The 22,980-nt window shown below is 37.5% G+C and overlaps 1 protein-coding gene across 7 annotated transcripts in view; it reads left to right on the top strand.

The window, feature by feature from the left end:
- Positions 1 to 22,980, top strand: part of LOC139965097 (low-density lipoprotein receptor-related protein 2-like) — a 98,587-nt gene that overhangs the window by 49,392 nt on the left and 26,215 nt on the right. For all 7 annotated transcript variants that reach the window (XM_071967331.1, XM_071967327.1, XM_071967328.1 and 4 more), the window contains 25 exons: positions 259 to 488; positions 1,155 to 1,337; positions 2,130 to 2,279; positions 3,025 to 3,153; positions 4,384 to 4,509; positions 4,710 to 4,829; positions 5,240 to 5,356; positions 7,349 to 7,495; positions 8,189 to 8,308; positions 8,958 to 9,089; positions 10,939 to 11,076; positions 11,731 to 11,844; positions 12,412 to 12,546; positions 12,827 to 12,949; positions 14,109 to 14,234; positions 15,243 to 15,374; positions 15,692 to 15,950; positions 16,990 to 17,118; positions 17,233 to 17,406; positions 17,953 to 18,188; positions 19,181 to 19,426; positions 20,220 to 20,339; positions 20,821 to 20,943; positions 22,018 to 22,140; positions 22,553 to 22,672. In XM_071967331.1, the coding sequence (XP_071823432.1) occupies positions 259 to 488; positions 1,155 to 1,337; positions 2,130 to 2,279; positions 3,025 to 3,153; positions 4,384 to 4,509; positions 4,710 to 4,829; positions 5,240 to 5,356; positions 7,349 to 7,495; positions 8,189 to 8,308; positions 8,958 to 9,089; positions 10,939 to 11,076; positions 11,731 to 11,844; positions 12,412 to 12,546; positions 12,827 to 12,949; positions 14,109 to 14,234; positions 15,243 to 15,374; positions 15,692 to 15,950; positions 16,990 to 17,118; positions 17,233 to 17,406; positions 17,953 to 18,188; positions 19,181 to 19,426; positions 20,220 to 20,339; positions 20,821 to 20,943; positions 22,018 to 22,140; positions 22,553 to 22,672 (3,752 nt within the window). The remainder of the gene's footprint in view (positions 1 to 258; positions 489 to 1,154; positions 1,338 to 2,129; positions 2,280 to 3,024; positions 3,154 to 4,383; positions 4,510 to 4,709; positions 4,830 to 5,239; positions 5,357 to 7,348; positions 7,496 to 8,188; positions 8,309 to 8,957; positions 9,090 to 10,938; positions 11,077 to 11,730; positions 11,845 to 12,411; positions 12,547 to 12,826; positions 12,950 to 14,108; positions 14,235 to 15,242; positions 15,375 to 15,691; positions 15,951 to 16,989; positions 17,119 to 17,232; positions 17,407 to 17,952; positions 18,189 to 19,180; positions 19,427 to 20,219; positions 20,340 to 20,820; positions 20,944 to 22,017; positions 22,141 to 22,552; positions 22,673 to 22,980) is intronic.

Genomic DNA, 22,980 nt, shown 5'->3' on the forward strand with positions numbered 1-22,980 from the left:
TTTGACCACAAACAGGGGAATGGGGTGGTATTTGCTATAGGCAGGGAAGATCGTAATGTTTTGTATTGTCAGTGAACAGGCATCACAGTGTTGCATCTTTTCACAAGTTACATGTTCTAGAGTGTGTTGTTTGTATGTACAGATCAATAGTTCAATGCTGTTGGGTCAGCTAGAGGTTAGGCCAGTTATTGAACAAGCTTCAGGGCACATCATCACATGGTTAATACATGTTCTAGAGTGTGTTGTTTATACATGCAGATTAATGTACTGGTTCAACACAGTTGGGTCACAGGGTAGGCCAGTTATTGAACAAGCATGGATGAATGGAGATCAGCGACAAGAGATTGTAACTGAAGGCTTCTTCTCAGTGGACAGTTTTGCAATTGACTACAACCATAACGACGTAGTCTACTTCACCGACCTGCTATTGGGACTATTCTCCATGAATTATGATGGAAAATTTGTGACCTCCCTGAGTAGAAATTATGGTAAGTTTAAAGACAAATATGTAGAACAAGTCACTTAAAGGATACCCTGTTGATATGTGGAATAGTTGCTATCAACTTGTGAAATTCAACTTTAAGAATTTTCAAGTTTGATCAAAATAATAGTGACTAGATTTATATCAATATAGAAATCTGATATTAACATTGTTACAAAATTGACTCCAATATCTGCCTAAGAATTTCACTTCAATATCACTATAATGAATAATGTATTTGCAATGTAGTGTATTGCATTGTATTATGATATTGCAGTGTATTGTATTGTAGAATACTGTGTTATATTGCAATCTATCATAGCATAGTTTATTATATTGTAGAGGGTTTTAGTTAATGTAGGGCACTGTAGTGTATTTGCAGGGTATTGTGGTGGATTATAGTGTAGTGAATTGTATTATATGGTAATGTACTGTGTTGTGGTGTAGTGAGTTGTGTTGTGTTGTATTGAGCTGTGTTGTAGTGTATTGTATTGTAGAGTTGTGTAGTGTAGTGTAGTTAAATGAATAGTATTGTAGTATGCTGTGTTATAGTATACTGATGTGCAGCATGAATGATTGAGGCTGACCTGATATATCCAGAAGGCCTTAAACGTCCAGCTCATCGCTATTAAGATCCTGTAAATCAGATATAATCACCTCCTTCTTCCATCAGGTGTCTTCCTACCAGTGCGTCTTGATGTATTTGGAAGTTTCATCTATTGGACTTCAGAAAATGATTTTTTTTCTGTATTTACAATGGACAAATTGGGGCGATTACCACCAGAGGTTCTCCAAGTAGAAACTTTCAATCCGCAAGATTTGAAAGTCCTTCATCCTCTGCGATATAACTTGGGTGGTTAGTATTTTTTTTTTGATCATGCTTCTCCTTCTTATTGCTCACCTTAGAAAATATGTTTTCTTTATTATTTGTAAATTTGGTAAGAAAAATGAATGTATCAATATGAAAATGTGTCAAAACTTAGGTTCCAAAATGCAGCTGTTGTTGGAACTGACCCATCCCTTGTTTCCATCTCCTGCCCCAACACTTGCACAATACTCAAGTGATTTTATTCAGTAAATTACATGTCCAAGTTCCAGTGTACACATTTTGCCTTGATATTCTTGAACACTTTTTATAAAGAAAATTAAAAAATATTTCATAGAAAGCCAATTTTGATCTGAAAGTATCAGAGCTGTTTAACAAGATATACAAAGTTGCATTAAAAGTAAGCAACAACAATTTGATTGGCCAGTATGCTTTCTTATTTTTGTTTCAGAAGTTGTAGATTTTTTTTTAGAATTTTAGAGAGTCAATTGGAACTGTGATTGATTTAAAATTGAAGGAAAATATTCATCAAAACCTGGTTGTATTATTTTCTTTTGTCCAAAATTTTAAAAAAGAAAGTTTTTATTGTCAAAAATATTCAACACTTTTGAAACAAAATAGGTGAGAAGTGGAGGGGGGAGGAATGAAATGATGTAATGTGTGCTTGTATCATACACATTGGAGATATATATATTGTATGAGAAGAAGTAAACACATAAAAAAGACCTCAAAGTTTGACTTCATGGTTTAATGATCATTTAAGTATTGATGTCCTTATTATTTGCTAAATATGTTATCTTGGTTATTCTTGTCCCTTTGTAGACTTAATAAATCCTTGTGAAAGCCATAATTGCTCCCATTTGTGCCTGCCCACACCCACGATGAATGGTCTCAGACGTCGACAGAATTACACTTGTGCATGCCCGGATGGGTCACATCTTTCTCCAGGAGACATTTCTAACTGCATAGAAGGTAAAACTGGGAGAGATGATATATTTATGCAGTACCACCTTGTAGGCCTATTCAAAGGGCCAGCTGCAATTTTTTATTAGTATTCCATGATCTAACTTTCACATTGGTCATGGACTGACATAGATTCTTAGTGAACCACATAGTGATAATTCAAGTGCTTATGTTTTTGGGGTTTTAAACTCAGGCGGCTGAATTTTTATTGCAAGTTGCTGTTGGTGCCGGTCAGTTATTTCCAGCACTGGAACAGATACTTTTTAAGAAAAGTAATCCAGGTTTTTCTGGGCACAACAATAAACAGCATGATCCTCTCTCTAAACCCCAGTCCACTTACACGGGGATATTTGAATAGATACACATCATAATACTTTGCATTCAACACTGGACCATACAATCAAAATAGGAAATGCTCAGAAGTTGTGTTGTTACATAATTGCAACTGTTGTTAAATAGTAATTTGAGGATAATTTATGTAAGGTGTCATCACTAATAAATAGTCTCAGAAGATTGTATGACTTTGTCATGATATATCTATTGTTCAAATTCATTACCAGACAATGATATTTTTCAGTGTAATTTAATTATGCTACAATTGACTCCCTTCCCTTTCTAGATTTTCTAGTTTTTCTATCACCTTTTTATTCATGAATTCATTTTCCAATCACTCTCTGCTGCCGCATTTTGTTCCATAAGATAAGTTTCCATGATATGACCCATTCTTCCCCCCGCCATGTATATTTGCTCTTAGGACCAGGACCGGCGTGCACCGGTGCAGAAAACGGAGGCTGCAGTCATATCTGCTCTACTTCACAAGGAGAAGCAATCTGCACGTGTCCCCCTGACCTAGTGTTATTCAACAATAGAAGAGTCTGTGTTGGTCAGTATAATAATATTATCTTTATGATTGTTGTGTATTTGAGCCATCATGATCGATAGTGAACTGCTTGAACAAAGCGAGTTTCAAGTTCTCAGACATCATTTGAAAACTTTCACCACATCATCAGAAGAATTCTATTGTTAATGGGGAATTGTTAAGTGGTGAGATTAGGGTAAGTGGTCTGATTGTAAAACACAACTGTGTGTAAAGGTGGTTTAAGGGGGGGGGGGTGTTGTATGAGTGTGAACATGTAGAGGGGTGCTGGTCATATGTGTGTTTAATACATCATATACAAGTATGGATATATAATGATGGGCAACAACTTGAGCATGTCTCATACTTAGCAGTTGGGTGTACACTGATTGTTTTGGTGGCGGCCAAAGGTCATTTGAGGTCACTGGAGTTCCAAATTTGAAAATCATATGAGCATGACATCTCAAGAAGGACAAGTAGAGTCCAAACCCATACCTGGGTGTGTGGCAATCTCATATTTAGTACAAGCAGTCTGTAGGCCTATCCAGAGAGTGTAGTCTAGTGTTAGGTTATGTTGGAGGTTAAAGGTCATCTATGATGTCAACATGTCGGATGTTGTAAGTGTTGATATTTCAATTACCTTCAGCCGAGTTACAAATATACCAGGTGGTGCACTGCATTCATTTATGATGCATCCCAAATATGAAGAGTAAAACTTTGATGCAAATTTGATAGAAAAAAATATGATAAGAACAAAAGGTTTCCTATTTCATCAGTCCCACATAAAAAAAATGCTACCCTGAGCTATCAATGTTAAAATGGAAGAAGCATTTTCCAGGTTGTGCAAACTAAGTTTATAATAATTTGGTCATCAAGCCACTGCATTGTATGCATTTCTAACTGTCACAGCATTATTATTACTGAAAGCCAGGTACCATCTTACTGTGGAGAAATGAATCATGCAAAGATCTAGGGCATATTAATATGCCAACCAAATGGTACCAAACTGTGTTGAGCCAGTTGTGCAAATAATAAATTTTGGAAGTTAATTATGAAGAGAACATGAAAAAAGATTGCTTCAACGATGAGCCTATGGTCAGGTTTAGACAAAAACAACAAAACTTGTTAACTATGTTGATTTCCTACTATGAAAGCAAAATAAAATAAAAGATGTAGAGCCAATGGCATCATAGTTGTCAACTTCACCCCTGCTGATTTCTATTTAAACTTTTTCCTGTTTATTCTTTAACAATGTAGTTCCTGATACCAGCTGTACAGGGGATACTTTCACCTGCGGAAATGGTAATTGTATACCTGACTCCTGGATGTGTGACCTAGATAATGATTGCGGAGATAACTCGGACGAAGAATATTCTCTTTGTTGTAAGTATCATAACTTATTCTGTCATTTCAATTCTGCTTCTAAAAATATACTACAATACAAGGAGAAAACTCCTCACTGTCTTTGAGCCAACTATTTGTTTGCATGATCAATCACATTTTCAATCATTGAAAGATCAGAAATCTCAGCATGCTCCTAGAAATGGCATGTTCAGGATGCAAGTTTGTCTTTTCTTTGGTAGATGACCATGTCTGCGAGGAAGACGAATTCAGTTGTCATAACACCCGTTGCATTCCTGACGTTTATGAGTGCGATTTTGAAAATGACTGCAGGGATGGGAGTGATGAACATTTGAATTGCCGTAAGCTTTTATCATATTGTTTTCTCTCCCTTACAATGTAAAAAATCATAGCGATTAGTTTTAGACTTGGTGAGACCCTAAGCTATAAAAAGCTTGGGGTCCCCTTATTGAAAACACATACTCAGGCCTGGTTTGTTCCCCCTCATGTATGTATGGGTGGCAAGCTACGAGTTTTCCAGTATGGCAAGAAAATCGACCTCATTCTATGAATTAAAAAAAAAAACTAAATGCACAGTATGCCATACTGGTATAGTATTAAAAAGATCTACATAATAAATCAATCAATCAGTTAATCAATCAATAACAAGTATTTATAAGCAAAACCTGGTATTTAGATTTAATGAATAATCTAACTTATAAACTATCTGTCTGTCTGTCTATCTATATTCTGTCTTTTTTTTTTGGCTTAGCATATCCGGAGTGTCCAGAAGGAACCTTTGAGTGTGCTAACTCTCAGTGTATTGATGTCAGTGGCATTTGTGATGGCTTCCAGGACTGCTTTGATGTCAGTGATGAAATGAACTGCAGTAAGCACACCGAAATAAAGCTTATGGATAGATACAGGAACTAATTGTAATGAGTTAAGCCGCACAGTATTAGGATATCAAATCGAAAAGGCACATTTAACCTGTGACAAATAAAAGTTTGAAGGTCCAACTAGACCTTTTTAACTTGTCCCACAATAATGTTCAATTTGCTGTTTTGTCAAAATATGTCTTATACCTGTAAAGTTGTCAGCTATATCACTGTGATGTGACACTGTTTGAATCGCTAGATCATTTTGGGCCCATGTAAAGAAAGATGCACTCATGACCGTCAAGCCTGCCTATTGAAAAACGATCCTCAAATTCACTTGAGCATTAATTATTTGCTACTTGATAGCATAAACTTCCCCATTAGGATTCATCCTTGAGCGCATCTAATTAATTGACCAGCCATTGTATGATTGTAACCACAAGTGCTCTAATGGCCAGCACTACTTTCCTGTGTGAAGACAAATTTGGCTTGACCACTGAAGTAGTACACTGTGTGTTTAATTATGAATTTGTGCAGAGGAGCGTTCAGTTTAGCTAGCATTACAAACTGGGGTAGATATTCAAACTCCTCTGTGTTTGGCCAAAAACAGGGGACTCTGGTGATATTTGCTAAGGCAGGGAAGATCATAATGCTTTTGCTTCACCTTGGTGGTTTAAAATGAACCTTGGCAAAATGCTTTTCTTTTGGTTACTTTATCCACAGTGGGACAACATAGTACATTTGTATGATACTTTGAAACATCATTATCTGTTGAAACCACATAGTCTTGTTGATCGTGTAGTTCCAAAACACAATTTGAATGTAAGGGTTTCGTTAACATTTTCACAATATTAACCTCTGTCTATACAACTAACTCAAAATTTGACTGTATTTTTACTGTAAGATTCAACATATTTGTATACACAGGCATTGTCTCCTCAGCTTTAAACACTGTGTAATGTGATACTCAGTCAACTAGACCATTGGAACCGTGCAGTTACAGAAACAAATCGGTCTCTTCGGTACCAGATTGTCCATTTCAGTACCAAGCACTTCTTTCGTCTCACAACTGCAATTTTAGAGTTGCTGTTGTCAACTGTCATAGTTTATTTGTGTATCTGAGTACCGGCTGTGATTCTAGATAGTGTGTGTAAACAAAGAGACATGTTTGAGTTCATGCAAAATTGTTTGCTTTATCATGTTTCTGTTCTTCTCTGTGTTTACAGAAAAAGCATAGCTCAGATAAACTAAAACTCTGTTTTCCACAAAGAATTACATACTTTTTAGGGGTAAAGCACTGTGTCAAAGGTAGGATGCTGAAGTAGCTGCAGCATCCTGCAGCCAAGCTGCATAGAATGTCATAATTTTGTGCTGTGCAGTTTACACAGTAGGCACTAGTTTCATATACCATGGGTATGGCTGGTCTGCCAAGATAATCCCTCTTTGGTTTCCCGAAAGGAAAAACCATAGAGTCACTCTAATACCGACCTTGCAAAATTGTGAGGGGGACTGCAGATTACAGCAATGACAAGCCTTAACACGGATCCCAAAGTTGTTAATTAACTATTATGGCAGCATACAGAAACGTTTATTTAAAGCAGAAGCCAAAGTGAATTAAACGGTCACACGTCTGGAGTCTGTGCATACTAAGGTCTTAAATACCGCCCTTTCAGGTAAAATTTTTCTTAATGTAGTTTGGTTTAATTTGATGTCGATCAAGCCTTTCTGTAGGGCATTTTGCTTGCTGCAGCTTTTCTTATCAACACAGTGCCTATAACTGTGGCAACAGCTGTACACGTACTACTAGGTGGGATGAACTGACGACCCCATTGCAGACAACATGGCCGACTTTTGAGTCTTGTACTTGAATCACTTGAAGTTTTCAAACTCAAGAGATTTATATTATAACACTTTATAACATTGATAAAACTTTATTTTGAAGTGGCAGATTTTATCCTCTACAAGAGAACAAATACTCTGATTATTTTCCCTATTACTTCCAGCTGGTATCACCCCTGAACCGTGTCCTGTGTTCTTTGGCTTTGTATACCAGCGTTGCCCTGACAATAATTTATGCATCCCATCTCTGTACCACTGCGATGGGGAGAATGACTGTGGAGATGGCTCAGATGAGGATGAAGAATATTGCAGTAGGTTTTTCTGAAAAGTTCATTGGTTTTGGGTGTTCCACTCAATTACAAAATTGACAGTAGCTTTCTAGTCACTCAACATGACCGTAAAAGCCTGCCTATAGAAAAACAGCCCTCCTCAAATTCACTCGAGCATTACTTTGTTACTTGATAGCATAAACAACCCCAAGTACTGCCATTAGGATTCATCCTTGAGGACACCTAATAAATTGACCAGCCATGGTATGATTGTAACCACAAGTGCTCTAATGGCCAGCACTACTTCCCTGTGTGAAGACAATTTTGGCTTGACCACTGAAATAGTACACTGTGTGTTTAACCATGAATATGTGGAGAGGAACATTCAGTATGGCTAGCATTACAAACTGGGATAGATTTTCAATATCCCCCTGTTTTGGACAAAAACCAGGTGTTTTTTGCTTATAGGCAGGGAAGATTGTATTGAAGCAGGTCAGTAAGCATCGTAGTCTAAGGTAATCAGAAGTTTTATATTTTATTTCTTTTTGTGCCCTTTTTAAGTTTGCCTGCCATATATTTACATATTGATATCTTTGAACGTCGATTAGAAAGACCTATAGAAAATCAGGACAATTTAGTTTGTCCAGCAGGACAGTATATATTTTTGTTGAATAATTTGTATCAATTAATCTTGATGAATAGTGATGCCATATCTTGCTCATGTTAACATTCCAGATGCGCTTACCTGCGGACCATTTGATTTCCAATGTGGAACTGGCTCCTGTCTGCCGCCAGGATGGCATTGTGATGGTATTGTTGATTGCACAGATGGAACTGATGAACCTCTATCATGTGGTAAGATATATGCCAGTGATAGGAATGGCACAAAAAGTCATTGATAGGGCCGGGTAGCTACAAAAATGGATCCACATGTAGTGCACTTGCATCGGCCACAAGATGTTGCAATATTCTATAACAAGTAGAGAGCCCCCACCCCCCACTAGGCTCCCTCATGTACAACTCTTTAGGCAAAAGTAAGATATGACCTAGATAGAAGGAGCTCTTTCCATAATGTACAAGTAATTTCTTTTTTTAATTTTTCTTAAGGATTCTGAAAATGGGTCTGTACAAGCCCTCCAATTGTGGTTTAATCGGGTCAGTGTTGATTATAATTGAAGATGTGAATATATATGTTTTAAAACTTGGAGATACTCAGTAGCATGCATATACACTGAAGTGTCCCTCATTATTGAACCTGCCATTAGTTACAGGGGTAACATTTATGAAAGGGCAAATGATATATACGTTTGTCTATGTGAGGCTACCCCCCCCCCCTCACCAAATTCATTATTATGTCATCTCTAATATTCCTCCTGCCAGAGGTTAGGTAAAAGTTGGGCCAAACTTATTTAACTTATAAAACTATGAGACTTCAGTGTGGTGTAATTTAGTGTGACTACAAATGATGGGGGTATTCCATCTACGGATTTTATTTTTGTTTTAGAACACGCAAATGCAACTTGCCTTCCAAACTACTTCCAGTGTGATAATGGTCTCTGCATTCCTCAAAACTGGATTTGCGATCTAGACAATGATTGCGGAGATGGCTCGGATGAGAGAGATGACCTGAATTGTGGTAAACTTTAAACTTTAACACCTTTCTTATGTAAAGAAATGTTTTCAACTGGAACTTTTACATTCAAAGATTTCAGTTGAAGCTTTAAGAGTTGGTTTGGAGCCATTTTGTTTTCGATGCTATTCTAGAGGAAATCACATTGTAAATCAAATTCTTCAGCTTGATTTATTCTCAGGTTTGATTTCAAATATTGGATTAAGCAGGCATGAGACTCTTCCGCGGAAACGCGGATTTCCGATTCTTTTTTTTTTCATTTTCGCGTTTTTTCTCGTAATTCGCGTTTTTTATTATTTTTTTTATTTTATTTAATTTTTTTTTTTTTTTGGCTGGACTGTGAAGGGAAGGAACACCGAATTTGACCGACCAGTGGTGGAATCAAGTTGCACAAAGCAAGCAAAAAAGCCTTTTTTTGGTTCAAAAAAGCTAATGGATAAATTATACAAGCAGAAATTCCACACTTTTTTGGCGAGTTACGTGATGTGATAGATTCCATCTAGAGTCCACCATTTTGCATTTAAGCCCTCCTTACCTGACAAAAAAATTCTAAAGGGGAGGGGGACACCCCCTCCCCTTAAACCCCTCCTCCAGGACGGCGATCGATAAATTTCAGATTTTTTTTTCCCGGCTCAGTCTCATCCCTGATTAAGGAAAGATCTAGAGTTTTGATCTATTTCATTTTTTCATTTTTATTAAGTTGATAAGTATTAATTTGTAGGGAAAAAAGATTGTGGGCAACGAAACTGTACATATCAATTTCATTCGATAAAGAAAAAGTAGCAATTTGTCTTTGTTTTTTTTTGAGTAATACTTGGCAAGTTAGTAAAATTGATGCCAAGATACAATCTGTTGTAATCTGTAATCTGTTGTTAATAGGATTGTTGAAATAGGAAGGAATGCAGCTGGACAGGTTTAGAACATTGTCTCACCCCTACCATAAAATAAATACATCGTAATGAAATGCAATTGTTCATAGTTTGTTGCACTTGCTCCAAAAATTTGCTCACAACAGTTTGTTTCTATTCAAAATAAATTTAAAATTTCGTCCATTTTGCTTTAACAGCTGTGGCAATTTTTTTTTTTGGAAAAAATGTACCTACCTAATATACTGATCATTAATTCTATTTCATGTGTTAACTTTGATGCTAAATTTATTTTCACGGTCATCACCGAAACAGGTTGATAATTGCAGGTTGATAATTGTAGGTTGATAATTGCAAAAAGACATCCAGCTGAAGGAGAACTCTAAGTTGGTGTTATGACGTTTGATATGGTTTAGAAATTCAGTACATTTTAAGTTTTATGAGAATCTTCTGTTTAACCACTGCACCCTTGAATCACTTGGCCCAAATTGCTTGGCATGCCATTAAGTGTTAAGAAAATTGGACAAAACTTGGCATGCCCCTCACTTGTTGGTATAGTCGAGGCCACACACCTCCGTTGTTATTCAGCTATAATAGAAGTAGAATAGCATTCCACACATGACAATATCAATCCCAAAACACAGAGACCCCAATACTAATGTCAGGCTTATGTGTTGGGGGAGGGATCGGAGGGGGAGAGAGGGGAGGGATTGGAGAGTGAGGGGGAAGATTCAGATCAGTATGCTGATTAGTGGTGCCGGCATAAAAATTATTACTGTGGAAATTATTGGAGGCAAATGAATCTGCTAGCTCTCTTCCCTGTCCCCACCGCTAGTGCTGGGAACCCTCGATCAATATCTACAATGCCGAAAATACCGGTACTGTTCTACACCAACGTAAATGGCTGAAAGGGAAGACTTTTGTCTACAATTCCCTTATTGAACTTGAATCTTGCTAAAGAATGATTTGTTGCTCTCTTAATTTGGCAGGTTCACCTATTCCCTGCATTGGAGATTACTATGAATGTGAGACCGGAAGACGTGGTGTAGGGCGTTGCATTCCTCACGAGTACGTCTGTGATGGGGTAAGCGACTGTGAAACTGCAGAGGATGAAGGAGAGGACTGTCGTAAGTTTAATATCCTTTTCCAGATGTTAGGCAGGCTTTCCTCTTTGGTGAAATTCAAGGAGGGCTGAATAGGGTCTGTAAATTACAGCGAATAGTAGCTGTCTATTATGAGCTTGACTCGACATTTTTACGACGAATGCTCAGCCAACGTACATGATAAAGAATGAATTGCGATGAGGTAAATATGGCTAGGTTGGAGGAAAAGAATGGTGCAGTTGAACGACGGATAATTCATCCAATCGTGAAAAGAGAACAAGAAACACATTTGGAAGAAACAAAATGAACCAAGGGATTCATTTTAATACATCTAGAACCAGTCTTGAATCTGTACTGCATATATCTTAAAAATATCCATCCTGACCTATCAATTGCTACCTTGATACTTTTACTCTCATCTAGTAGAGATTCAAGCATGGCCAAGGTTAACTTTAGAATAGTTGGAGATTATGCAAGAACTACTATTCACAGTTTGATCAATATCAAAACATAGTATTAAGCAGGAAATTCTGATGGTCATTAAGTGTAAATGTGGCAATGTGAGTGAGCTTAAGAATTTAATACTGAAATCGTAAGTGATAAATGCATATCAAAGGATTATGTTGAAGTCTGGATCATGCTTTTATTGATTTGTTTTTGTTTTTTAATTCTTAATAGCTAAACCAGAATGTGAACAGGATGAATACCAGTGTGAAAATCTTCTTTGCATACCATTAATATATATGTGCGACCATGACAACGACTGTGGCGATGGCTCCGACGAAGGCTCCCGTTAGTTCCGTTTCTGTTTTGCTTTTGTTACAACAGCACATTCAATTTCATGGATACATTATAGTGATTAGGGTATGACACAAGGGTGATGGGAATTAAAGGTAGGTAGAGGAATGGAAATTTAAGGAGACAGCTAGAGGAGTGAAGATTTGGGGTAAAGTAGAGCAATTCGGGTGAAAAAGAGTGAAGGGTATTGGGTAAAAATGGAGAGATCTCAATAAGGTGTAGTAAGAGGGATAGTACTTAAAGTAGGAGAGGATAAAGATTGGTGTAGGATTATAGAGTGATTTGAATCATTGAGAGGGATTAGGGAGGGGGAGGGATGGTCAGATAGAGGAATTGTTGGGTTCAACTTTTAAAGGGAGATGAAGTCTATTTGATGGGGCATTTTGTTAGTGTCAGTATTTTTTCCAGCAAGAAGGGAAATTTAATACACAGTAACCTACGTGTAGTTGCTAACAGCTGAATTTTTAATTGTTATCGATGTACAAGTACAAAACAGATTTGTATTAACGAATGATGAATGTTTACAGCATTCTGTTTGCTCTCATTATGGCTGGTCCATAGATGCTGCCTGCATATATCCGGGTTGCAATGAGAACCAGTTCACCTGCCATAATGGTCGATGTATTTGGACCTTCTTCCAGTGTGACGGTGATGACGATTGCAGAGACTATTCAGACGAAAGTGACGACCTCTGCGGTACGTCTTCCAGGCGATACAGTGTGCTACTCTATATACAAAGGATGCATTTATTTTGAACCAAACTTAAAAGAAAGAGAGTAGTATAAGTGTTTTTGAAGAAGTTTTCAAGGCATTTTAGTTGTATTATATACTTAGATACATAGATACACTGCCAGGGCATTTTAGATTGGTATTATATTAGCATTGGAAAATTTGTTCTCCAAATTCATTGAACTAGTTACAGTGTAATTTCATTCTATCCAATCATGACTTGACTTTTCTGATTTTGCAATTCCAGCTCCTCAGGCTACTACTTGTGCCCCCGATGAATTTATTTGTCTCAACGAAGATTGCATCAACAGCACCTTTGCTTGTGATGGAGTGGAGGATTGCTTTGATGGTTCCGATGAGATGAATTGTGGTATAAAAATTAATTATTTGATTCTTTTTGCCAATGTCTGTTTTTAAGTTTCAATACCATGACTGAAACTTACTCACATTTCCTGCACCCCCCCCCTCACCATTGCCCACAAACAGCAATTAGATTGCGAGGGTCTAGATTGTTATTACTGTATGACATATAAAGCAAACTACAGTGATTCACTTCTGGTATTCCCATATCTCGGTTCGTTCACGAGCAATATGCAAATGGCAAAATGATACAGAAGCAGAGTTTGTCCTGAAACAGGTTTCTGTTTATATTTGTCAGTAGTCACCATGGCTTGGATTGGCCTACCAACTTACCTGATCAAAATTGGTGCACTGCAGGATCTGAGGCACCAACAGGGTGACACCATAAGGGTACCAATTTGATCTTGCTTGATTGCAGAAGATGCTAGCTTCACTGAGCCAGTAGCGATATATGTCCTAATCCGCCCCTCAAAAGTCACTATACATTGTTGTCATTCAAATGCATGATGTTGAAAAATGAATATGTATGGCAAGCCTTTCGTGCCACTTTATTATGCATGAACTGATATGAACTCTTTTACATGTCTATGCAAACTCATTACACGTCTCTGTAGACTCATAAATTGTGTATGTCAACTCATTACACGTCTACATAAACTCATAACACGTCTATGAAAACTCAAAACGGCTATGTCAACTCATTACACGTCTATGTAAACTCATAACACATCTACGTAAACTCATTACACGTCTCTGTAAACTCATAAATTGCCTATGTCAACTCATTACACGTCTACATAAACTCATAACACGTCTATGAAAACTCAAAACGGCTATGTCAACTCATTACACGTCTATGTAAACTCATAACACTACGTAAACTCATTACACGTCTCTGTAAACTCATAAATTGCCTATGTCAACTCATTACACGTCTACATAAACTCATAACACGTCTATGAAAACTCAAAACGGCTATGTCAACTCATTACACGTCTATGTAAACTCATAACAAATCTACGTAAACTCATTACACGTCTATGAAAACTCATAAATCGGCTATGTCAACTCATTACATTTTTGGTTTATTGTAGGAATCAAAGTAACAAAAGGACTTGAACACAAAGTCTGTATTTTGAAATGAAAATCTGTGGCTTCTTTTCTTTTAGAGCGAGATGAATGTGCAGAGATCGGAAGCAACCAGTGTGAACATATCTGTGTTGACACAGTCACCAGCTTCAAGTGTATGTGCCGTGATGGTTTCCAATTGGATGATAATGGTGTTACATGTGCAGGTTGGTATTTCTTTTGTCATTCTGAGGAATGTATGTGCTAATTACTCTAAGACACAGGGGCATAGGAGGGTATTTCTGAATTGGGGGTATGCTGTCATTTGCTGGGAGGCAGAGCCCTGCTTGTGAGGGATAAATCTGTTTTCAGATATTTCCTATTCTGTTTTTCCCTCTTGTCTTTTCAATCACTAAAAATATATGTGAAAGGAACAATTACTTTGGAAGGTACCTCTATTCTTCTCCTCATTATTTTAGCAGATCATTAGTGGGATTAAATGCCCTGAACCCAGTTCATGTGCCTCTGAGACAATAAGGGTCCTCATGAATTAACCTGGGCAACAAACCATCCCGGCGGGAAGGTTGCAATGACAACAAGCCCAGAGCATAAGAGAGCCTACTCTTGACAAACCTTATGTAATAGGGAAGAAAATGTCTCAGAAAATGAAATAAGAACTGCAAAACTCCTCTACTGAAATATAACACTGAATAATCTGGGAAGGAGCAGTAGTATGGATAATAGAGAAGATATCAAAACAAAAGATATCAAAGAAAGAAACTTAAGGAATACAGGGTGAAAAAAATTCAAACTTGGTTGGAGATGAGAAAGCAAAACAAATCATATCAGAAAGTACAAGCATCATTGTCTTCCTGCCCAAGTCACATGATAAGGGTAAGAATGGCCTGCAGGTTAGCTAACTTTGGGGCTGGGTTAGTTACCATCAGCGAGGCTGGCTTTGTAATACCCTTGTAAAGATGACATTTTTATCAGTTGAGCAACCTCAGTGTATGAAACTGCTCTGGTAAATATCCCCATAAAATATTTCAGACAGTGTCTTTATTTATTATTATTATTACTATTGTTCAATTCTTGAAAAAGAATTAAATAAATATATCAAACTTTAGGAGCTGTTAGTTCAAATGGATTCTTGAGTAGTTTTAAGTATAGTGTCAGAATTGGAATAAAGATGTCTTCTCTGAACCCTCAAAAGTTTTTGCACCGTTTATCAACAGATATTGATGAATGCCAAGTAACACCCTGGATCTGTGATTACGTTTGTGAAAATTTGCCTGGATCGCATCAATGCAAGTGTGCTGAAGGGTATACCAGAGTGGAAACCACTGCTGAATGCAAACGTGACACAAGTAAGATTCGCTGGACATAAAAAGAAAAGCAAAATATTTGAAGTAAACTGTAAAATATCATCTCAGTGATAAAACGATAAAACTTTAGTCCATTCAACTCTGCTGAAAGCAATTTCTGATTTGTTTATTTCCATTTCACATTTATTTTATACATATATATATATATTTAGGGGGTGGGGGTCAGTAGGGTGGGGGTGCAAACTTGGAAACTCTGAAGTAATTGATTCAACCATTTTGGGAAAGCTTTTTGAGCCGATCTTCAGTCATTATTGTTCGTTGTCGGGATACTAGTTTTCAACTTTGATTGACTTCTTCAGCCGAGGTACCTTACCTTTACTTTACAAACCGACATTACATCCGGAAGTTGGCTTTGGATGGATCGGAGTACACTCTAGTGGAAGATGGGTTTCAATTGGCTGTCGCGTTTGATGTAGATATCGTAGAGGAGAAACTGTATGTGTTGGATGTTACGGCAGAGGTGATCTACAAAATGAACCTAGATGGATCTAACCAGGAGGTCATCATCAATGACTTTGTTACAGATGGTGAAGGATTAGCAATCGATTGGGTCGGCAGGTAACTTTCTTACCAACAACAACAACAATAATAAATACTTATAATAAAGAACTCGATTATGAAGAAGTTCCTCAGTAATAGATGACAAAACAAGCTGTGAAGGTATTTATAATTTACTGCATTAAGGCCTAAAGACCTTGTAAGGTGTATGGGTAGGCTGATATAACTTCATTATAGGCTAGACCATACGTAATGTCTTTAGCCTTTTAGTAACTGCCGTAGCAACGGGTTCCAAAAGCATCCATTTCGAAATAAACATAAAATTACTGATTTTGGCCTCTTCAGAACTTGGGAGTTTGGCATACAATTAATTATAGTTCATTAGATATAAGTGGACTCTTTCAGTTTGGTTTAGTCTCCCAAGCAAAGAACATTGAAATTGGTTCACGTACGTCGTTAGGTGTTTCTGTTAAGAAAGGCAACAGTCTGATAATTGTACAAACAAACACTATGTAGGTATGCCTCACTGATCTGTGACATATACCTACTGCACGTTCAAACATGCCCACCAAATTTCAACTGGATATACTGGATATTATAACTGAACCACCACAAGTCTGCGACCGTTCACATTACATTTATTAAGAACGCAAGAGGGAATGAAAAAACCCTGAAAGGAGGATTATCCTTAAGAATGCCAGCGGACTTGGGAGTATGAGTACGCGAGTGTTCACACTAAGGGAATTAATCTCCCTTGCTGACTTGAAGTACGTATGCTTTTTTAAGTGTGAACAAGGCCTTTGTGAGTTGCACAAGTAAGCTTCACAATTTATGTAAACCTCATTGATTCCACACAATAGATCCATCAGTTGTAGCTGGAGATATGATCTAGTGGTCAGCAGGGAGAAAAGAATCATATAACTAACTGTAACTGGTCGACTTCCAGAGTGGGAGATATGAGGACTATTGATGTCACCTAGATTGGCAAACATTTGCCCCAGATTTCCTTGGGGGGGGGGGGCAAAAATGAGCTATGTTGTCTATTGGGGTGTAAATCTCTTTTAACTCTTCACTCTATGTTTGTTTTGTTGATGAACAGAAAGGTCTACTGGGTTGATCGTGTTAAAGACGTCATGGAAGTTGCTGAGCTGGATGGCAGTCTACGTAAAACCTTACTACATGAAGGACTCTTCCAGCCACGTGGTTTGGTGGTGGATCCTCGGGAAGGGTTAGTAGTAGAAATTCTCTTTCACACTCTGTAGCCATGATAACTAATATCAGCTTGACATTATCTGAGAGGGGGAGGATTTACTCTTTTTGGGGATTATTCTTCTGATCGCAGGTACGTCTTCTGGACAGACTTTGGACTCGATCCTTACATCGGGCGCAAAGGTATGGATGGTAAAGGAGAGACCATTGAAATTCACGGAGAGAAGATCATATTTCCTTTCGGATTGAGTATCGATTACGTCAGTAACAAACTCTTCTGGGTCGATGCTCACCTTGATTACATTGGGTATGGATAAAACATTTTTAAGGAAGCGGAATCGCATAGAAACATGTACAAGTAACCCCCCAAACCCCGACAAAGTTGAACAACGCGCCTACATGGGCGGGAAATATGCGGAATCGGCAGCTTTACAATTTTCTCATTAAATGTTAATGAAAAAGCAAACATTTTACTTGCCAGTCTTACCAGTAAAACAGTTTTCTGACATTTTACTGGCCCGGGGCCAACGGGCCAGTGTTAGTGTTGAGTTTTCGTGAAAATCTGATTTTTCGCTCCAAAATCTGATTTTTTTAGGATATTCAGTCTGTTTTTTTGTGTCAAGAGGTTGGCATCTCTGCCTATGTGGAGCACTGTTGATGTTTATAGAGCATGCATGCGGGTGTTTTTTTTTTGGAGAATTTCCTAACATGACACGATCGCTCACAACAGTAAAAAATTAAGTAAAAATTAAGTTAAATTATCACAACCTAAGGGTAAATAATGGAGTCCAATGTAGGTAGGTCAAATAGCAAAACTAGAATGATTTATGACAAACTTTGATTTCTTTTGCAGTTACTCTGACTTTGACGGTGAAAACTTTCATATAATTCCATCTCAAGAGGGGGAGACTTACTTTAGACCATTTGCCGTCACCGTCTTTGAGGAGTTTATTTATTGGACGGAATGGAGCGAAATGACCGTCTTCCGTTCTCATAAATTCACCGGTGAAAACAGAACCAAACTGGTCCAGTTGGATCGTCACAGACCTTACGATGTGCACGTTTATCACTCATTGGTACAGCGTCTTGGTAAGTGCAGAAATAATCAATCTTTTTGCAGGAGTGGGGGGAGGGGTTATAAACTGTGATATTGAAGAGGAAAACTTGGAAAAAGTTTAATACCATCTTTTCAAATATTATAGTGCCTCTTTGAAAGCGTTTTACTTACTGCAGTTGATTTATGTTGTGATGGGATGTCAGCGTTTTACTTACTGCAGTTTAAATTCAACACATGTACATCTTCATTAGCTAGTTTTATAGTTGGCTTGGCACCTTGCAGGGTGCCAAGCCAACTATCATCTCATTATGATTGGTTCCATTGGTTGAAGGAGACAAGGGGTCGTTTAATCAACCAATAGAGAGCATCAAAACAAGAAAGATGAGCAGGAAGTTCACTTGTGGGTTTCTGATGAAAAACAATCTTTGAGAAAAAATTAGTGATAAGAATCAGTTGGGAGAAGAAAGTGAGAGAATCAGGAAAATCTGAACCTAAAAAGGGTAAAGGTTAGCCCCCTTTCAACACCCCGTCCCATGTCAAACAATGCATCCACCAAGTCCCCCCTATAAGCCCACACTAACCCCTCCCCGGTATTATCTGCCCTCTTTAGATGATGGAGATTTCTGTAACAACAAATCTGCAAACATAAAAAAAAAATTGAAAAGCATTACAAACAAGTAACAGAGAACTTTGGAGGATGTATTCAGAATAAATTTGTGAAACTTTTGAAACCAATTGTAGTGTTTATACTATAAACACTGTGGATGCTGAGGGGGCTGCAGCTTCCTTCAGCCAGGCTGCATAGCATGAAATCTCAATTTGATACATATTGATTCAGCCTTAATTACAACGAGGGGATCTTTTTAGCTGCTGCAGCTCTTCTGTATGACATAGAGCCTTATTATAAGGAGGTAAGACTTCTTATGACATTACTGCAAGAAAGCAGCCTTGCAACTACACAGTGTGCATAGTGCTGATATCTAGTTGCTCTATATCGACGATTAACTACATTTCTCCTCTGCAGATATTCCCAACCCTTGTGCTGGGAACAATGGTGGCTGCAGTCACCTGTGTCTCCTGTCAGAAGGAGGAGGTTATTCGTGTGCCTGCCCGGATGGATTTGATCTCAACTTTGATGGACTATTGTGTTCACCAAATTGTGGGGCTTATCAGTTTACATGTGAAGACCATACCAAGTGCATTCCGTCTTATTTTGAATGTGATGGTACAGTAGATTGTGCAGACTCCTCGGACGAACATGAAGGCTGCTGTAAGTAAACTTAACCCACAACTGAAGATGTGGCATATATTTTCTTATGAAATTTCATGGGACTTTAAAGTGCAAATGATATACAGTATTGTGTTAGCATTTCATATGTTGGGTAGAAGAGAGCATTTCATGAGATGTTACTTTTCATAACATTTACCCACAGTATACAGAGACATTGCATGTGATAGGACAATGTTTATCGTTCATACTGCTGGATATTTATTTTTTATCTTGGATCTTTAGTTTTCAAAAATGCTGGATAAACAAGTCACAATGACCGTTTCTTATTTGATGGTCGTAACTTAATAGTTACCATGTACATTCTACTTGTCAATAGAATTTACAATTTTTTACGATAATGCTGCTTAAAGGGTTTTGTTGCCATGGCAACTTTTTGCTTTTGAACATATCATTGGTGTGTGGTGATTGCAATGTTTTGTCTATTTGATATTGCCAGTTGCTATGGCCTTTTTGCTTATTCAGCAGATCACTTTTCCAGTGAAATTAACATACAACAATCCTGTTTCTATTAAATGACCTTAGTTGATTTGGCAGTTTTGCTATTTAACACAACTGACAAGGGGAGAATGATGATGTTATTTCTATTTATTGATCTTTGTTGCAGCATGGCATTTTGCTGCTGGACAGAGCTGATATGTTAAGAGCAATGTTTACATAGCATATTACTTAAGTGACCATGGCAAATAATAAATGGTGAGACTATTTCTATGCGATGACCAGACATTACTTTCATATACAATTCAGTTTTTCATCCATATTTTCCCCTTCACAGCTGTACCACACTGTGATCGTGGTTTTTTCACCTGCGCGGGAGACTCCACGTGCCTCTCACCATTTCAACTCTGTAATGGAGTTTCAGAGTGTTCTGACAACAGCGATGAAAGTCAGTGTAGTGAGTCCATCAATTTAGTCAGACATTCCTATGTAGTTTCCCTGTCCGTGGATGCAGAGTTATAAAATGTCTAGTACAGTTTCCATTCTTCTTTCTGATACACACCCTCTACCATCCATTTGAGCAATAACAGCAATGAACAGAACATACTCCAAATTAACCTTGCCATCAACAAGTGGTGAACTTTACAGTGTTTTATGCTGTGATATTTCAAATTTTCTCATATAAAATGTATTCAAAGAAATCATTAAACCTGTTAGTTTTCAGGTTGAATATTTTTGGTCACCAAAACTTCCCAGCTTTACACTTTAAAGTTAGTAATTTTTCACATAGGTGGAAAGCAAAATAGGAAAAAACTTGTGTGAAACATTTGAGTTCTGTCTGAAATTGGAATGATATTCAAGCTACTGAGGAAATGATTTGTTATGTGCATTGATATAAAAAAAAAATCATATTACTAGTCTGTTTTTTATTCTCTCAGATGGGACTAATTGTCATGATTGGGAGTTCAGATGCGGTGGAGGTACCTGTATTCCAAGCATCTTTGTTTGTGATGCCTTCATAGACTGTGAAGATTTCTCCGATGAAGACAGCCAGTATTGCAGTAAGTACAGCCGGGGAGCCATAATTTTTAAAGGAGGGGGTGGGGCCATGATACTGGGTCGTTGATACTGACTGCCACGTAGTTGGGGGAGCTGGGGAATTCTTATTTAAACTGTAAATAGTGCAACATTGTGCTAGTTACTACCTTTCCATGTTTGTCTTCGGTTGAAAATGGGTGGGGTGAGACAGGGGAACGATCCTAATGGTTGCCAGGCAGACATAATAACATCTACACCTGACACTCGACTATTCTGCATAAGAAAGGTGCTCGAATTAAAGCTGCACAGGAGTGTTAGCTCAGTGGTTATTGCCGGTGCCTTTCAATCAAAAGGTCCCGAGTTCAAATCACTCCAAGATTAATGTATGTCGTCGAGTTACAGAGTCGTTTACAATTTATAATCATGGACGTTAAATATGAATCTAAGAGACTGACTGCGGTCAGCTCACAGCTTTGATAAGCCAATGATGGCTTCTTTGCGAGTTCCTGGATCTAAAATACATACATACATAGCATTGTGTTCTCATTTCTCTCATTCTGACATATATTTGGCAACATGCAATATAGTAAGGCCTGACATAAGAGGTGATCGGAAGGGGAGGGGGGGGGAGGGGAGGTTCCTAGGCTAGGGTCAATTAGGGGTCCAGGAAATACGGAGGTCTAAGGAAGGATTGGATTGAGAATAGGGTTATTCTCGTCTATATTCTATACCAGAAAAATTAGGATTGAAAAAAAGGAGTCCCATTGACATAATTGGCTCCCTGGGCATGACTTGGCCCTGAATACCTCTAGTAATTGTCACACATCATTGGATACCCCTCACTGTAACAAACAGACTTTCAGGATAAAGCCTTTGACTGGTCTAGTAAACGATTGAAGTTTGCACATAATTTATAATTCTTGTATATGATTTTGATTATTACCAGGCTATAATAAATCATAACTCATTCATTTTTTGGTTATTACCAGGCTATAATATTCATAACTCATTCGTTTTGTTTTTTCCCGGCAGTCCTTCTTGTAATCGACAATTGGATCATTAATATAATGTATATTTTGCCCTTACTTTTGTTATAGCAACTGCGGAGTGCAATATTGGTTACTTCAAATGTGACAATGGTAACTGCATACCGGACACATGGGTCTGTGACCTTGACAATGATTGTGGCGACCTATCAGATGAACCACATAGGCAGTGTCGTGAGTTTTAATCTTCTCTGTTTTTGTGATAATAAAATATTCTCTTTTTATTTACTTCTTATCATCAGTTAGCAGGTTAATTGTAAATAAGCTTGTCATACCAACAATTTATCTGTTCTTTGTTATTTCTTAGTTTGACTATAGGCTTGTTATTTAATATTGATTTTGGTTAATTGATTGATTGCTTGATTGATTGAGTGAGTGAGTCATAAATAGCTTGTCATACCAACAATTTATCTGTTCTGAGTCGATTTCTTAGTTCGACTATAGGCTTGTTATTTAATTGATTGAATGCTTGATTGAGTAAGTGAGTGAAATAACAAATAACATTGATAATTTTAGCAGTTTTATATTCAAATGTGTGAAATTTCAGTTTTTCATATTTTCTGCATTTGATATAATATTCATCCAGAGATGCAGACTTGTCGGTCCGACTGGTTCAAGTGCGAAACCAACTACAGATGTATACCTCCATACGGCCTGTGCGATGGCTTTGACAACTGTAGAGACAACAGTGACGAAAAGGATTGTAGTAAGTTATGTCTGGAACTGAAAAACAAAACAATTTCATGATTATATAAACCTAAAAATCTAGGTTGAAATATGTGAAAAAAAGCATAAGAGGAATTGATCACTCCGATCATAATGATTCATTATGGTTTAAAAGATGCCAAAAGTGTCACATAGATGTTAAATACAAAATTCGGGAAATCTATTTCTGGAATCAGGTCGCCTTCCTTTCAAATTACTGATTTTATCATTTTGAAAATGGTTGGTGGTAATCTTCCAGTGTGAGAAGTGGAAAATGTTACAGCATTGATGGACACTCATCATAAATTT

Source organism: Apostichopus japonicus, chromosome 23 (assembly GCF_037975245.1).
Source record: "Apostichopus japonicus isolate 1M-3 chromosome 23, ASM3797524v1, whole genome shotgun sequence".
In the NCBI taxonomy this organism is placed as follows: domain Eukaryota; kingdom Metazoa; phylum Echinodermata; class Holothuroidea; order Aspidochirotida; family Stichopodidae; genus Apostichopus; species Apostichopus japonicus.